The 19,306-nt window shown below is 37.4% G+C and overlaps 1 protein-coding gene across 2 annotated transcripts in view; it reads left to right on the top strand.

Annotated features, from left to right (window-relative positions):
- Positions 1 to 345: 345 nt before the first annotated feature.
- LOC127857016 (E3 ubiquitin-protein ligase ZFP91-like) overlaps positions 346 to 19,306 on the top strand; it is a 35,679-nt gene continuing 16,718 nt past the window's right edge. Inside the window, exons 1-3 of one of the 2 annotated variants that reach the window (XM_052393272.1) lie at positions 346 to 494; positions 6,595 to 6,736; positions 18,992 to 19,067. In XM_052393272.1, coding sequence (XP_052249232.1) covers positions 6,680 to 6,736; positions 18,992 to 19,067 — 133 coding nt within the window. In that variant the 5' untranslated portion in view covers positions 346 to 494; positions 6,595 to 6,679. The other variant, XM_052393271.1, reaches the window with a different exon arrangement.

Below are 19,306 nucleotides of genomic sequence, written 5' to 3'. Positions count from 1 at the left end.
TTTATTTTTTCGCCTTTTCTGCCTGTAGAAATAAAATTGCAGTAAAGTTCTGTATAAGGAGAGCTTATACTGCCTTGCTATATGAGCTATTTATAGAGACATGGTAGAGTGTCCGCCCAATTGTGGTCTAGGAATTTTCTTTGCTGTGTTACATCATGTTTAAGTATAAGATAATAATACATTTTGAAAATAATGCTACAAGTTAATTTCATATATAGCTTAAAACTTAAATCCATCCCTTTCAAATTCCATGGCATAGGTTAAACTTTGGTATGGAAGTTTACGCGTACTGAATACAACCTGGTGAAATGAAACATTCATCCGTGCAATACACGCGCTCTAACAGCCACGGGAAGTGATATACACGGAGCGCCCATTGATTTTCTGTTTCCAAGTGTAAATTTTGCACGAGATTCACGTTGTTTATTGGTATTTATTGTGGCATAGTTAACAATGTTTTATTGACACTGGATTGATCAGGGATTGTTTACTAGGTATGCAGATCGTTTTATGCAGAGTTTTGATTCATTACACGAGAAATTTGTCACCGTAAAGGTACACGACACATTGTTTGGGTCACGAGGTTTTAGCCTCGCTGTACAGAAAGCATTGAAGTGCATGTGTTTTCGCGTGAAGGTGATCACAACGATTTGCACTAAGGGTTTACAGGTAGGGATTGGTACATCTTGAATCTGGTTCTAGAGGTACGGATTCGTACCTCTAGCCAAACCACTGGGGTTTTGCTAAAGGTACGGACCCCCGTTTTCACATATTGTGTCCCTTTTTTCATATTTAAATTGTTCCGCACGTGTGTAAGATCAATAACAACAAAGATTTTACCTTAATTTTAAATCAAATGCAATTTATCCGCTCTGCGGAACTCGTTTGTTTGCATTGTTCAGGTCAGTGATAACCGGGGAACACCTGTCGTGGTTTAAAGTATAATCTGTAGTGAAAGTGAAGGATTATCGGGTTATGAAAAGAAACTGGAAAAGTAAGTATGCACTAATAGTCAGATTGATTCGGATGTATTGGGGAATCGTTTGAGTCGGTATAATACTATCTGAACAGAAACAGGTTTAATTTTTTATTTTTTTTATAAATATATCAGTGCCCCAGATAAGGTGCGTATCTGCGTCTTTCACCTTATTAAAATGTTTAAAAACGCAAAGAAATACAATATCATGCGAATTGAAAATGCAACCAATTTGACTTTTACGCAAAAAACGTCAAACTTAATACGTACAATACAATAGCTTCGTCGAAAATGCTTTGCTCATTTTCGGTATTTTCTCTTTATGATGCGAAATAAAAATGTCTAAGAGAGGTTGAAAGACGTCCGCGATAGTCGCGCCAAAATATCAGTCGATATGTTTGACAGTTACAAAGATGTCAGTAAACATCAGGGTTTTTTTTATAAAGTTTATATTTATATATGGACAGTTCCAAGGATTAAAGACGCTATGAAGCATCAGTTTATTTCAGTTATTTATATTAGTTTACAGTTTTATTGAATCAATACAAGGGTGCAGCTTCAACTGAAGTTAAGCAGCGATGATTTTAAGGTTTGCATTTTTATAACTCATTTCACCCTATTTCAAGAGTGAAATCACCCTATTTTTCAAAATCAATGGGTGAAAACCCTGTATTCCATATAATTAGCTGGGGCACTGATATATCTTTATCGATGACTTTATAGTTGTTGTTTTTAAGAGTCATAACACAACAAATGACGTAGCTGATGTAATACTCAAACTGTTTGTTGATATTTTCAGCAATTAATACACTAATTGCGAGCCTCTAAAATAAAAAGCCAACTTCTTACACTTTTGACAAACTGTCAAATGCATAAAAGAAGCAGGTGGCTTCCAATAAGCAATATGTTTTAAATAAAAAAAGCTATTGAGTTCAGTTAACAGTCACTTGCCAATATCTCCATAGCTACTGGTGCGTGTACTGGTATGATTTTTATCACAAGACTATCACAGCATCGTTTCAGCCATTGTTTTATTAAAAGTTGTGGAATTGTTGATTTATATAATTCAGGTGGTTGTTGTTACTAGTTAGTTATCAAAATGGACTTTAAGGGGCCTTTTCATGTTTTGGTAATTGACAAAATTAAAAAAAGTTGTTTCAGATTCGCAAATGTTTGTTTTAGATATTATATTTGTTAGGAAACAGTAATACTGAACATTTACCATGCTCTAAAATAGCCATAATATGCATCTTTTGATGATTTAAAAACCTGAAAATTACAAAAACGTTGCAACACGAAACAATTGAATAATTTAGAGAGTTCTGTTGTTAACTTGTTGACTTGTTGTCGTTATATTTTGTGAAACTGTGAGGATTGCTTATAAAAAGTATAAAATACATCCCTCACGGATGGCGGAGTGGTCTAAGTCGTAGACTTTTACTCCAGGACTCCATGGGTCAGTGGTTCCAGCCCTGTTTTTTTTTTCCCTTTTATTTAAATTTTATTATGCCTCCCTTCGAAGAAGAGGGGGTATATTGCTTTGCTCATGTCGGTCGGTCGGTCCGTCCACCAGGTGGTTTCCGGATGATAACTCAAGAACGCTTGGGGCTAGGATCATGAAACTTCATAGGTACATTGATCATGACTCGCAGATGACCCCTATTGATTTTGAGGTCACTCGGTCAAAGGTCAAGGTCACAGGTGAAGGTCACAGTTACTGGAAATAGGCATTTTAAGGATTTAGCATGGTTCAAACAAGGGAAACAACTACCGTTTATGCATGTTCTTTTTATTACAGCATTTGCCTCCCTTTAATTCATTTAAAATCTCATTTTACAGCAGAGATTCCAAATCTGACCTGTAAATGAGCCCCATATTTACTGCCAGTGCTAGGTTACCTTTTCCCATTTGATCATTCTTAAGTATTGGTATTGTAATGCTGCTGCTGCTGCTGCTGCTACTACTACTACTACTACTACTACTACTACTACTACTACTACTACTACTACTACTACTACTACTACCACCACTACTACCCCACCAACACCACCACCACCGCCGCCACCACCATCACCACCACCACAGTGACAAAAAACGTATTCAGACAATGGCTGCTACTACAACTTATAGCCCATATAGGGGGGCATGCATGTTTTACAAACAGCCCTTGTTCTTTATTTTTTTACTGGAGCTTTTTAGATCCAATGTTTACATTTATCAATATAAAGCATTTAATGACAAACTTCAATACATGCCAAAATCTGTGAAAAGGCCCCTTTAACTTAAGTCCATGTAAAATGGCGACCTCTGGTCATTATTTGCAGGTGGGTGTAATTCGCAGGTTAAATCTATAGTGAATTAGTTTGGGAGGAAATCTATATGGACTTGGAACTGTCTGACAAATGTTTATTATCATCCATAACTGGAAACTTAAGAATTGTAACATATTTTCAGTGTCAAATGGATTTGTTTTTAGCTCGACTATATATATATATATACATATATTACGTAACAAGTTGTGTATAAGGCGCACTTTTTTACCCCAAAATTTCATTTTAAAAACTTAATGGGCGTTATGCACAACTACAGCCATGCCAAGACATTTTTTCCCTGTCAGTTAACCAGTTGCGGTAATTCGTATCATTCTGTTTCGCGTTGTTTAAACTGTAACTATGTTAATAATAGTGTTATATTTACGATCTGAATAAGATGGACAAACATTATAAAGTTAACATAAATATTTTCTAGCTTTTTCAGGTACGTACAGAGCATTGAAATCAAATAAATTTGAAGAAGAGAATGAAAAACAAGGAAGCCATTTTTATTGAAATTTTATTGTTTTCCCACAATATTATACCCTACTGTACTAGGGTTACAAAATTTATTTGGGGACACTTGTCGATTTACAATAACATGTCGTCAAGGTCTTTCCCCGATATATTTTTGATTATTTTTCTTGCTTTTCAAATGTGTTAATAAAATTGATGTTGTGTTTGTTTACACGTTTTCATACGTCTTGTCAAGATTGAGGATGTGGTTATCGAGCAATTTGCGTCACCTGTCAAGTTTTGTGTAGCTGGGCTATTATCAAAACATGCGAACCGGCAAACAGCTTCACACCTCAATTGTTTGTTTATCGCCGGTCATGTCGTAGTGGTGTTGAGAAGTTTGAGTCGTTAAAGTCTCCTGTCAATTATAGACACTCGAAAATAACGCATGATATCAGCAATGTAAATAAACGCGCGGTTGTGAATAAGTCATGCATGAATAACCACGTGACAATACCAATCGATAATGTCAGTTTCGTAGTTATAACTAATTCTTCCGTTATGTGTACTCCTCCACAATAAAATCGTGGACAGTTACTTCGGAGACATATGATGAAAACCTTGATGGTTTCGTGGAAAGTGTGCATTTCATGCATAATTCATTTAAATCAAAACATTCATTTTTACGCATAATACGATTTAAAAAAAACACAAATTAGTTGTGTCGTTATCCTCTTTAAAATAATTAATAATTGAAGCAATAAAAGAACACGGAAGATCGGCAATGTAAATATAACAATTTTCAGTTAGCCTGTGATACGGAATTTTTCCCCCGATTTTTTTGCTTCAAAAACTTTTTTCCGATTTTTTAGCTTAAAAAAGTAGATGCGCGTTATACATAAATGCGCGTTATACACAGCGTTTTACGGTGTATATATATATATATTGGAGCTATCCTACTCTCACCCCGGCGTCAGCGTTACCGTGAGCGTTAATGTTAAAGTTTGTGTACCACCTCAAATATTTCCTATGTCCCTTGACATATTGTTTTTATATTTTGCATGCTTCTTTTACCAACATTATTTTGCGTACTTCTTTTACCAACATGACCCCAATCTATAAACACGAGCAGACAACTGTATCAAGCATTTTGTAAGAATTATGTGCCCTTTTTATACTTATAAATTGTAAATTTGGTTCAGTTTTGTATTAAGGTTCACTTTATTCCTAAAGTATCAAAGCTATTGCTTTCATACTTGCAACACTTATTAACTATCATTAGGGGACTGTGCAGGCAAAGTTACATGTATGTAACTCTGACATGCATTTTGACAGAATTATGGCCCCTATAATACTCAGATAATTGAACATTTGTTTAAGTTTTGTGTTTTGGTCCATTTACTCCTAAAGTAGCATAGCTTTTGCTTTCAGACTTGGAAAACTGACTAACTATCATAAGGGGACTGTTCAGGGCAAGTTGCATAACTCTGGTTGGCTTTTTAACAGAATTATGGCCCTTTTTTGTCTTAGTAACTTTGAATATTTTGTTAAAGTTTGTGTTTAGCTACACTTTACTTCTAAAGTATCAAGGCTATTGCTTTCAAACTTCAAAACCTTTCTTACTATCATGAGGGAACTGTACCTGGTAAGTTGAATTTGACCTTGACCTTTAAATGACCTTGACTTAAGTTCAAATTAATAAATTTTGCTTAAATTGCCATAACTTCTTTATTTATGATCAGAGTTGATGCATACTTTGAGAAAACAAGTTAACACTTACCTGACATACCACAATGGACTTCACCCAAACCACCCCCACGCCCCACCCCAGAATCCCCCCCCCCCCCCCCCCCCCCAATTTTATGCCCCCCTTTGAAGAAGAGGGGGTATATTGCTTGTCTCATGTCGGTCGGTCTGTCGGTCCGTCCACCAGGTGGTTGTCAGACGATAACTCAAGAATGCTTTTGCCTAGGATCATGACACTTCATAGGTACATTGATCGTGACTCGCAGATGACCCCTATTGATTTTCAGGTCACTAGTTTTTTTTCGTTTTTTGTTGTTATTTTTTAAATATCATCTAATAAATTACCACACACCCACATTAAACCCCCCTCTCCATCCCCACCCCCACCCAAAAAGATTGTTTTTGACATGGTAAAAAAACCACAAATATTTATTTTATTTTTGAAGGACTGTCCAACCATCCCACCCAAGCTATTGCTATCAAACTTGAAATAAAATCTTATTAGTTTGTTTTATGTCTTTACAAATGTTCAATAGAATGTGGAAAATATATCTGAACTCAATATCGTCTATAAAGTACAAATTTAAAACATAAGCTAATCAATATGTTTCAATTATGGTCCTCTTCCACTTAGAATATGACTATATTACCTTTACCTTATTGAATATGAACAAATTCCCCCATGTTGGCTTAAGTTATACTGTCAAGCACTCGAATAGTCGAGCGCGCTGTCTTCTGACAGCTCTTGTTTATTTGTCAAGTTTCTGGCAATGGGGATTTTTTTTCTCTGAGATTTCAAACCAACATGCTACATGTATATGAAACTGGGGTATGAGCTATTTTAATGTCAGTATCACATTGTTTTTTTTCCTTAATTTTCTACCTGAAACTGAACGATATTTACAATAGTGGAAAGCAAATTTCCCAAAATGTGGTATGAGAAAATATTTAATCAATATTATGGTTTTATCATAATATACTGCAAACCCTTGGACAGACATTAAAAGGCATTGCTATACATGTTTGTCTACTGGCCAAATACCAGATATTCTATTTTGTTCAGTCGCATCATATTTCATATTGAAACTTTGTTTACCATTTCAGCTTTTTGCAGACATTTCCGGCTGTCCTATTGACTCACTCCAATGTGGAGAGCTGACCTCCAGCCTGGTTTGTCTCCCTTGCCTCCATGGAAACAGTGACTGCTGGCAACCATGAGAGGGACTTGAAACCTCCAGCTCTACAGGTACTATGCAATACAAGCAGGGGCTTTTCAGACCTTTTCCTAGCGTATGTACAAGTCCATGAAAAAGACCCATACCCTAAGCAAAATGGTTAACAAATTTCCAATGTGAGAAAAATACTTCCCATGTGATCGGACCGTCCGTCCGTCTGTCTGTCTTTCCGTCACACTTTGCGTTTAGGTTTTGCATTTAGGTTTTGAAAAATGCTCATAACTTCTATGTCGCTTCAGGTAGCAACTTGATATTTTGCATGCATGTGTATCTCATGGAGCTGCACATTTTGAGTGGTGAAAGGTCAAGGTCATCCTTCAAGGTCAAAGATCAAATATATGGCTTCAAATACATCTCTTGTTTTTCTTTAAATAAGTGTTAAAAGATTATAATATCTCAATTGTATTTGAATGACATCTAACAAAGTATGTTTCTTTATTTATATGATTTTATTCTTATTATTTGAATTATTTTAAAGAGATTTTTATTAACTGACAATCAAACAGAAATTGAAAATCTATCACTAAATAGCAAATTAGGTGCCACTGATCATGTTTCAGTATTTTTAGCTCGGGAGAAAACCCAAGGTGTCTGCCGTCCGCCGTGATAAAACCTTAACATTGGCTCTAAAATCAAAGTGCTTCCACCTACAACTTTGAAACTTACATATGTAGATGCATCTTGATGAGTTCTACATGCCACACCCATTTTTGGGTCACAAGGTCGAAGGTCAAGGTCACTGTGACCTCTAAAAAAATTCTGAAAAGCTTTCATTTATTCAAGACTGCATCCGCAGCAGAGCGTTGGCACCCGTTATACGGTGCTCTTGTTTGAGATTCCTTTCATTGGAAAAAAGAATGTTCAACAAATAAGCAGGGCAAACTATTTCAATGGAGACTATACTAAAATAAAGAACTATTTGAGCGTTGTGGATTGGAGTGAAATGGTAGAGATGTATGTAGAAGATTCATGTGTGTTTTTTCAAAAACATATTAAACATTGTGAGGAAAATTTCATTTCTAAATTTGGAAAAAAAGGAAATACACAAACCTAAATGGATGGATTATTATTGTGTTAGGAAGGTAAAGAAAAAGTATCAAGCCTGGAAACGGTTTACCTACAGACGTAGTTATGGTGACTATCAAAATTATTGTAGTGATAAAGCAATTGTGTTGAATGACTTTTTTTGCATCGTTGCTTACGCAGGATTCTGCATTGCCTGGCTTTCCAGATAAATTGGACCAAACACAGTTCTTGTCAGACATTATGATTTCTCAAGATTCTGTTTTTAAACATTTGAGTGCTTTAAAAACTTCAAAAGCCTGTGGTCCAGATTAGGGCTGTAACGATACATTCGAATTACTCGAATACGGCTGTGGACGAATCGTATTCGTTATTCTTCCCCTCCCGAACCGAATATTTGACGAATACAAACAACGTTGTTTCGAGTTTGAAAGTATAATCATCTTATCTTATACCTTACAAATGAAGGTTCATACAATTATAATTAAACCCCTATATTTAAATGTTCTTCTCCTTATTCCGGCATTTTTCATCATGTTTACCCCACCCACTATGTTACACAGTGAGATTATCAACAAAAATGGCGGGCACCGGTTGAATATTTACGACATTGGAATAAAAAAATCTTTTGATGGTTTTTTATGTTTATTAAGGTAAATACGAGTGATTTGATGCTCAAACATACACACAAAGGATTAGCAGATGGAATTTCTTTTTGGTTTATCTTTACGACATTGATTGTTTTTATTCAATATATCAAATGAGTATACGTCAAAGATGTGACATTGAAATATCATCCATATCACCTATCTGGCATATGCTCATTAAAAAATGTGAATGGGTACTTTCACTAATGTTTCAACTGTTGACTCCTAATTCTTCTACTCAAGGATTTTATCCGTACTAGTCATGTTTTCTCAAAAGACAAATTTCAAAACTGTGTTTGAAGTTTAAGCGGTTCTAGTCAGTGTTTTGTTATTTCAAAGTGGTATATTTCATATTTTCAGTATGCAATGCTACTCAATTAATCAAATTATAAATACTCATAGTTTCATACTACTTTGTCATGTCAAGTTGTCAGTATTACTTTTGTTCATTAAAATTCATATTCGCGAATAAATATTCGTATTCGCCACCCTGTATTCGTGATACATATCGTATTCGTCATCTAGTGTATTCGTTACAGCCCTAGTCCAGATGACTGTCACCCTTTTTTCCTGAAGACTTGTGCAGAGGAACTTAAAAATATCCCTCAGTGATCTATTTCAGCAATCAATATCCACTGGTACATTGCCCAGCGAGTGGAAACTAGCTAATGTAACTTGCATCTTTAAGAAAGGTGACAAAAAATGTGAACCAGGAAATTATCGTCCAGTATCTTTAACTTCGGTTGTTTGTAAAATTCTGGAGAAAATAATTAAACTCTCTATTGTCCAGCATTTCACTATCCATAATCTAATGTCAGACTGTCAATTTGGATTTAGAAAGAATAGAAATACTGTGTTACAATTGCTAGCTGTACTGGAGGACTGGACGGATGCCCTAGATAATAACCTTCAAGTTGACACTATATATTTAGATTTTAGGAAGGCGTTCGATAGTGTACCACAAGAGACTTCTGAAAAAAGTAAAAGGATATGGCATTTCAAGCTCCATTTTGAATTGGCTTAAAGATTTTTTATATAACCAGAAGCAAAGAGTAGTTATTGATGGACAGAAATCCAGTTGGCAGAGTGTTTTATCTGGGATTCCTCAGGATTCTATTTTTGGGCCAGTACTTTTCATTATATTATGCCCCCAGGGGTTTTTCAGCACTGTCTGCGCCTCCGGGAAACGGATGCATTCCCAAAGCAAACGGAACCGTTCCCAATCGAATTTTGATTGCATTTTTCCCAATTCCAAAAAATAAAATCTTCCAAAATCGTAAAAAGTAAACATAATTTTTATAGAAAGAGTGACTTCCCTTCATTCACGACGTAATAAAGCCTTTAGTTACACAGATTTTTTGGTGAATTTGCCGGATGCATTTACTCTCAGCGATGATGTTCGAACTGTTCCGCATTATATACAAGTATATAGAGCCGCACAATACACATTCTAAACCATATCTGTAGACGCTTATTTTCAATCATGGCTTCACACAATAGTAAATATTACATTAAAAAAACACGAAAAATAGACGCTAAAGGATGTGTAACGATATCATAGATGTTTTCGAAACGCTCAGAATCTTCCGAAATTACTGCCGCCAGTAACCCTGAACAGACAGGCTCGGACGATACACAGCAAAATGTAACAGCAACAGAAGTAATGCCAGGGCCGTCAATCACAAAATAGGCAACTGAATGCTTAGAGCCTTGTAAGAAAGTTTTAGTTCAATCGTCATTTAATACATTAAAGTATGAAATGAAATACCCATGGCTCTATTTTAGCTCGGCAAAAAATGTTGCTGTAACTTGTGTTTGGGCAGTGTTTGTTTTGCATGTGTTTATATAAAGAAAATTGTTAAACCACAGACTTATTTAAGCATGATTAATTCATTTTTTTTTCCCAAAATGAGCCGTTTCACGAAACAAAAATTCCCAAAATGGGCAATTTTGTCAATAAAAAATTCCTAATTTGGTCAGACTCCTTTTCCCAAAGTAGGCAGAAAAACCCCTGCCCCCCTTCGAAGAGGGGGTATATTGTTTTTGCACATGTCGGTCCGTCCATCCGTCCACCGAATAGTTTCCGGATGATAACTCAAGAAGGCTTATGCCTAGGATCATGAAACTTCATAGGTACATTGATCATGACTCGCAGATGACCCCTATTGATTTTCAGGTCACTAGGTCAAAGGTCAAGATCATGGTGACTCGGACCAGTAAAATGGTTTCGGGATGATAACTCAAGACCGCTTATGCCTAGGATCATGAAACTTTGTATGTACATTGATCATGACTCGCAGATGACCCCTATTGATTTTCAGGTCACTAGGTCAAAGGTCAAGGTCACGATGCCTCGACACAGAAAAATGGTTTCCGGATGATAACTCAAGAACGCTTAAACCTAGGATCATGAATCTTCATAGGTACATTGATCATGACTCGCAGATGACCCCTATTGATTTTCAGGTCACTAGGTCAAAGGTCACGGTGACTTGACACAGTAAAATGGTTTCCGGGTGATAACTCAAGAAAGCTTACGCCTAGTATCATGAAACTTCATAGGTACATTGATCATGACTGGCAGATGACCCCCATTAATTTTCAGGTCACTAGGTCAAAGGTCAAGGTCACGGTGACTCAAACCAGTAAAATGGTTTCGGGATGGATGTTAAATTTCAACATTAGCAAATGTAAAATTGTGTCTTACTGAAATGAACAATTTCATTTCAACTATACCATATTGGATGGTGATGGAAATGCTCAAAATCTAACCAGAGATGATTCTGAGAAGGACCTTGGTATACTCGTCAAATTTGAATTTTGAGAGTCACATAAGTAGCACAGTTAATAAAGTCAACAGAATTATTGGACTAATCAGGAGAAAATTCACCCACATGGACAAATCCTTGTTTTTGACACTTTACAAGTCGCTCATTAGATCTCATATGGACTATGGGGACTTGGTTTATTATCCTCACACAAAGAAATGTAAACAAATAATTGAAAATGCACAGCGTAGGGCCACCAGATTAGTACCTGAAATCCGTGAACTATCATATCAAGATCTTTGGCTGAATTTACTCTTCCTTCAATGGACTATCGACGTAAAAGATTCGACATGATTCAAGTATTTAAGATAATCCATAAAATTGATGATATTGATGCTGGAAATTTTTTCGATTATGCTGAAAATAGTGGGACAAGAGGCCATTGTTTAAAACTTGCATAGCCGAAAGCGCACAAGTCAGTTATGCTCCATTCTTTTGGACATTGCACAGTCTCAGTTTGGAACAACTTACCACAAGACATTGTGACATGTGATACAGTAAACTCGTTCAAGACTCAACTAGACAAATTATGGTTGGATAAGCGTTTTGACATATCAGAAGTGTACTAATTAAAGCAATTTAAATAAATTGTCTTATTTACAACAAACAAAAATCAGACCGGAGTGGAGACATTGAAATTTAAATTGAAGTTTAAAGGGATCAACTAGCTGTAAGAGCTATTGAAAGTCCCTAGAAGACACAAGGTAGGTAGGTATGAAATAAGTTTTACCCAAATAAGCTGACTTTTAACTGAACAAATTACAATTCCGAAAGCGCATTTTTTTCTTAAACAGACTTGAAAAGGCCTGTCTCAGTTTTAAGCTCTACTGGCGAAGGCCTGAAGAGCTTATGTCATGGCATGGTTTCTGTCGTCTGTCCGTGCGTGCGTTAGACTTTTTCTTGTTTATACGATAAAGTTCACAGTTTTCATCCGATTCTTTTCAAACTTGTTCAGTGTCTTTATACTTATGAGGACTCGAACCCTATTGAAAATGTGTTACATCAGAGTAAAAAGTCCAGACTTATCTCCCCTTGAATTAGAGAAAATTGTGAAATAAGGCTTGTGTTAAGAATATGTAACGCATGCTTTGCCGCCATGGCGCGTTAACGTCGGCTGTCGATGAGCACTCAGTAGTGTTCCAGAGCATTCCAAGGACCTTGACATCAGTATTCTTTTCTTCTATACAACCGGAAGTGACAACTTCTTTCAGATTAATGCTGTTTGATGTCCAAGATCTGAGAGTCATCCCAGCATTTCCAATCAACTTTCTCCAATTGTGAAAGAAATGTATCATGTCTTCTTCATTCTCGAAACTTGATATAATATTGTTGACATATAAGTCCTGAAGTATGATAGCAGACGCTCCGTTTTTGGTGTTGGTACTCAGGTGTTTCATAAGCGTGGCATTCAGAATAAACGGTGAACACATGGCGCCAAATAGAACTGAATCTGTAAGCAATCAAACGGCTTAACGGGTTATTGGGGTCTTCAAGCCAGAAAAAACGCGTCATATCCCGATCTTTCTCATGTAAACCAACGTGTAGAAACGCTTTTTCAATGTCCATCATCATAGCAAACCAATGCATTCTAAAGTGCATTAGTATGGCAGTTAGTTCATTAAGAATTGGCGGGGGTTGACTGAAGGCAATCATTCAGGCTTGAATCATTACTTGACTGTCTGCAGCTGCAATCATACACGATTCTTAAAGGGGTGGTTATCAAATCTTTTTTCACTGCGTTATGAGGTATATAATGTACTGGAGCCTGGGAATCGTCTGGAACCTTTTCAATGAAGCCACTTCTTTCTTGATCTTGTATGATTGAGCTGTACGCTTTTAGCATTTCCGGTTCATGTCGGAGTCTCCTAATTGTGCTCATAGGGCGATATCAAGGTTCGAAGGGAGATCCAGATGGTCGTCTTTCCATGGCAATTTGGCAACATATCTACCATCGCAGAACTGTATGCTGCTGTCCTGATATTGTTCCAATGCGTCCTGGAGATTTCGCTTAGTTGTGGAATCATTAATACCCATACTCTCTAGCGACCAAAACTTTTTAAGGGTGGTATTAATCACATTTGATGATGCTGAAGACGTAATGCACAGGTCGTTGAGTAGTGTCATGCGGTATTGGTCCAGACAAAAGGTATCCGATTTTCGATTTTACAGCAGTTGGGCCATTTCCGCCTATCACACAATCTTCCACTATGTCCCAATAAAAGTCAGCACCAATAAGAAAACAGATGTTCATGTGACTATGTTCATGGATGGGATGCGCTAATTTCAAACCATAGAGATGGGGTAACTGTCTAACTGCAGAAGTAACACAGTTCTCAATAGGGGCGGCAATCTTTGGCACTTTAAGTACATGGATAGGAACCTTGTCTTTGTCGTCCGTCTGCAGATACACAGTTGCGGTGTCAACATGCTGTACTTGCTTGTTCAAACCACTGAATGTCGCGAGCTGAATTGTTTCTGTACTTTCACTTCTGACACCAGATCAAACCGTTAAGACGCGTAGTACTTTCTGAGCAACATTTCTCACAAATTATGGTGCCGTGACGAAAAATGACAATGAAACAAGATTTACAGAAACTAGTGTGTTTTGAACAACATTTCAGAAGTATTGGACTCGTTAAAAGCGATTGATGAGAAAATTTTAAATCAAACAGAAGTTGAGCGAATTCCCGAAGAGATGACGGAAACAGCCACGTTCACAAATCAGCTTTAACGAAAGTTACATAAATTAAATTACAGTTTACCTCCCAGGTCTGTCGTCGGCTTCAGTCGCCACTGATGAAAGCACACTTGTATCACGAGCATCCGCCGAAGCACTATATGAACTTTCGTCAAATTCCACCGCACACGCGCCCTACGGGCTACAACCAACGCCTGTTGATGTAGTTACTCAACTTACTGGACCACCGCAAAACACTGCAACCAAGCAGACTTGGTCACTGCAGACTTCCGCTACAATGCCAGTATGGCATTTACAAAGTTTCGAAACCGCGCAATCAGGGAAATCAACTATTACGGCCACGGCGCCATCTTGGGTACCCCTGACGTCCTTGATCACACCATTTGAGCTACAGTCGACTTCAACTGAGTTTCCTTCTAGGATACACACTTCCACTGCAGCGCCTACTGGACAGCCTGTTTATCCGACTGGTCATTCGTCTTCATTAAACTGCAACTGGTATGCTAGAGATCCTCCGCAACCCGTCACTCAAACTCGAGCGAGAGATCGATCATCTCACGTCCCGAACCCTCTATCCTCATCAATGCCATAACATACTAGGTTTACCCCAGCTAGACTCACGCACTTGCCCACCGCACTAGAAGAAGAATTATCCGCGCCCATGCCCACAATGCCCCCTGCCTCCACCATGCATCCCCTCCCTTGCGCACATCCACCGGAAGGAGAATCCCAGGGCGTGGAAGGAAGCCTTTGAGGACAAGGCGAACGGTATGGAGAGTATGGACATGGATACATCGAAGCGACTGCTTTCAGAACTCAGGCACAAAGACTGCTAGAGGAGCTATATACGGACAATAAGTACTTGGACCATGTTAAGAAAACAACCACGGATACAGAGCGAGATCTTATGAAATCTGCAGATAAGAGTTTGGATTTTCTCTACGGACGAGCTATGTTCTGGGAAGAGAAAGAGCCCATTCCCAAAATGTGAAATGCATGTTTTCGTGATTTGAACCTTCAAAGTCTCCAATGAAGTCTCTGCAGCGCAGCGCAACAAACCTATCGCAGAATGGGGTCTAGCGCAACTCCGTACATCGCGCACCCAGCACGAGTCTTGCGACACTGACGCCGTCAACGCATAAGGCAACACGGACTCCGTGCCGGCTATGCGACAGAACCTCCGGACGCCGTCCACCCAGATCAGTTGTCTAAGGAAACCAGAACAGCTGAACAAGAAAAAGAAAGAAAATCTCAATATTGCGAGCAAGAAAACCTCAAAATATTTAGAAGACAGCACCCAAACAGATTTCTTTCCTATTCCGTCAATAACTCACGCTGAGGGCATGGTAATCGAAGGGAATGTCGAAGCATTTGACACGATGTTGCTGCCCCGAAGTCCTGGGATTCAGATAGGACTATCGCGGGTGATGCCATTGCAGAAAGAAGTCACGCGCGCCGACGTCAAGCTCGAAGAATACGACGGACAGGAAGCGGAATACGACGACCTTAACCATGATTTGCGGTACGATAATCAACATATCCAAGACAACGGTCCGCGCTTGAAGTGGAAACTCGGGGTTGTTAAACAGCTGTTTCCTGGTAACGAAAGATGTGTACGCACTGCAGTTGTTCGTTCCAGCCAAGGAGTGTTGACGCGCCCAATTACAAGACTTTATCCAATTGAGTGCCCATAGACACATTTTGAATTTGTAATGTGATTTTGATTGCATTCGAAATAATTGAAAAGGACATGTTCAGGATTTTAATTTCTTAAATAACATTCATGATCGAAAAGCATGATTTAAAAATGATTTTTCCATTTACTTTGCTTTAAATGATAATTTACATAACTATTTGATGATTTTGTCAAACGTTATATTGTTTTCTATTTATTACTTTTCGCGGCCCCCAGAATGTTGAGAATATGTAACGTCATGCTTTGCCGCCATGGCGCGTTAACGTCAGCCGTCGATGACGGTGACGTCATTGTTATTGTTATGATTTAAATAGAGTAAATAAAGGATCGAACGGTTAAGACGCGTAGTACTTTCTCAGCGACATTTCTCACAGCTTGTTTACAAAATAAAGTCCACAGTTTTCATCCAACTTTTTCCCAACTTGCACAGTGTCTTTATCTGAATGATGAGTCAAACCTTATTGAAAATGAGCAAAATCGGAGTTATGAGTCCAGAATTATCTCCCCTTGAATTTGAGAAAAACATGAAAATTCAGTTTTTAGCTCACCTGACCACAACGTGCTCATGAGCTTTTGTGATCGACTTTTGTCCGTTGTCCGTCGTTCGTTGTTCGACGTCAACATTTGCCTTCTTCACTCTCTAGAGGCCACATTTATTGTCCAATCTTCATGAAATTTGGTCAGAAGATTGATTTCAATGATATCTTGGATGAGTTCGAAAATTGTTATGTTTGCTTGAAAAACATGGCTGCCAAGGGGCGAGGCATATTTCCTTATATAGCTATAGTAAAATCTTGTTAACACTTTAGAGGCCACATTTATTGTCCGATCCTCATAAAACTTGGTCAGAAGATTCATCCCAATGATATCTTGGACGAGTTCGAAAATGATGCCGGTTGGTTGATAATCATGGCCACCAAGGGGGCGGGGCTATTTTCCTTATATGGCTATAGTAAAACCTTGTTAACACTCTAGAGGTCACATTTATTTTCCGATCGTCATGAAACTTGGTAAGAAGATTTGTCCCAATGAGATCTTGGATGAGTTCCAAAATGGTTTTGGTTGCTTTAAAAACATGGCCACCAGGGGCGGGGCATTTGTCCTTATATGGATATATATATGGCTATAGTAAAACCTTGTTAACACTCTAGAGGCCACAATTATTGTCCAATCTTCATGACATTTAGTCAGAAGATTGGTTACAACTTGGATGAGTTCAAAAATAATTATGTTTGCTTGAAAAAAATGGCTTCCAAGGGGCAGGGCATTTTTCCTTATATAGCTATAGTAAAATCTTGTTAACACTCTAGAGGCCACATTTACTGTCTGATCTTCATGAAACTTGGCCAGAAGATTCATCCCGATAATATCTTGGACGAGTTCAAAAATGATGCCGGTTGGTTGAAAAACATGGCTGCCAGAGGGCGAGGCATTTCTCCTTATATGGCTATAGTAAAACCTTGTTAACACTCTAGAGGCCACATTTATTTTCCGATCTTCGTGAAACTTGGTCAGAAGATTTGTCCCAATAATATCTTGTTATCTCAGGTGAGGGACTTTGGGCCTTTCAGGCCCTTTTGTTTTATGTGACAAAGTCCATAATTTTTATCCAATTCTTGGCAAACTTGCACAGTGTCTTTGTATCAATTAGGACTCAAACCCTTTTGTAAAAAGAGCAATATCAAAGCAATAAGTCCAGAATGACTACCCCTTGAATATGAAAAAAAATTGAAATCCCGCGTGTTTACACAATTAATTCCACAGTTTTCATCCAATTATTTCCAAATTTGCACAGTATCTTTATATCAATGAGGACTTGAACCATATTGAATATGAGCAGTATCGAAGAAATAAGTACACAATAATCTCCCCTTGAATTTGAGAAAAATTCTCCCTTGTTTGCGCAATTAAGTACACAGTTTCCACCTTATTCTTTCCAAACTTGCACAGTGTTTATAGCAGTAGAGCGATTCAGGCCCTCATGGGCCTCTTGTTTTTATATATTTACCCTCAAAATAGAAAATTATACTCTCTTCCACAAGGTTTGGGCAGCTATTCACAAAACTTCTTATGAACATTTTGACTGATAATATAAAGAAATTTCTGGTAAATTTTATGTGCAACTTTCATTGTTTCTGCTTACAAAAGGTGAAAATAAAGTAATTTAAGCAATATTTACTTACTTCAAATTTCAATAAATAATCTTTTAACTTGTGAGAGATTTCATGAATCATATAAATTTTAAAAAATCCCCTGCGTTTTCCAAAGATGCTTGTGACAACTGGCCCATGTTAATCGCTTCATTAAATTTTGTATTTCCCAGAATTCTTGAATTTCGGCCCTTGAATAGTCGGCCAAGGGACACTTAAGCTGCATGTTCATCCTCTTTTAGTCCAACAGTCTTCAACTGATCTTACATTTATTTTATATAAATAAAAAAATGTAATAATAATGACATATAAGGAATTTACATTCTTAAGCTATATCATCGCAGAAATTGTGGAATGGTCCTTAAATTATGTAAATTTTGTCTTTATGTCAAAATTCATTTGTAAGTTGAAACAAAGTGTATTTAAAAAACAACAACAGTTAATTATTACCTGAAACAAACGCAATGTAAACATAAACATAACACTGTATTTTTTAGCCTTACTCTGTGTGTGTGTCAAGTATTGTCCCAGATTTGCCTGTGCAGTTTGCACAGGCTTATCAGGGAGGCCACATTCCGCCTTGACTGGATTTTTGTTAAGTAGAGACTTCCTTTTATAAATAAAAATCCCTGACCGTGACCCTGACCCTGAAAAGCTGACCGTGTTGGTCCTGATCAGCATACACCTTTTCCAAGAGCACAGCTTGTTTGTCTTTCATTATGTTCACCATGATGGAACTACTCTCTCAGTATTGTAAAAGTTCTGGACATTTCAAAGTCTTGTAACAAAAACCTGTTATTGAGAGTGCTTTAAAGAAAGCAATGTTATAGGTTTATGTGTGAGTCTAAACGTAGAATTCTGCAGTTTCATGAGCATTAGAAGTTAATTTTAAAAAGAAACTGTAGTTTTATTATCTTCAATTTAGAGAGTCTAGGGGAAAAATTAGGAGTTATACATCCCAAAGCCCATTAAAAACTCTTTCAGTGCTGGAACCAATTTTTGAAGGCCTTTGCAAACAGATTGGATCCAGATGAGATGCCACAGAACGTGGCGTCTCATCAGGATCCAAACTATTTGCTATTCTGATAGTATTCTTTGAAAAAAATCGAAGAAAATGCTAATTTAAGAAATTCAGCAGACGACATTTTAACAGACAACAAATTTTGCAGCATGTAAAGGGTTAATGCAGCTCAGTTTAAGGTTTTTGTGTGCTTCTACTTGTAGAATGCTGCAGTAGACGAAGAAGACACTTCAGAATTTATTGAGTTTGAGTTCTCTCCAAATAATTCACCTTCTAAAGGTATGATTTGTTGCTTGCCTTCCAGGTAAACTTTGGAACTTTTCAAACATTTATTGTCAGAAATAGGTTTATTCACGGGACAAACAGATTTGAAAAATGGAAACAGTATATATTGTTGGCGCCAAATATCCTGGTAGATATGATGTAATATATGGTATTAACTATATGATCGATGATATAAATTTTGTACATCAGCTGGCACTTATTTTTCCAACAGTTTGGTAATTAATAATGTAGAA

The sequence above is a fragment of the Dreissena polymorpha genome, chromosome 14, assembly GCF_020536995.1.
Source record: "Dreissena polymorpha isolate Duluth1 chromosome 14, UMN_Dpol_1.0, whole genome shotgun sequence".
NCBI lineage: Eukaryota > Metazoa > Mollusca > Bivalvia > Myida > Dreissenidae > Dreissena > Dreissena polymorpha.
This window is presented reverse-complemented; position numbering and strand designations above follow the sequence as displayed.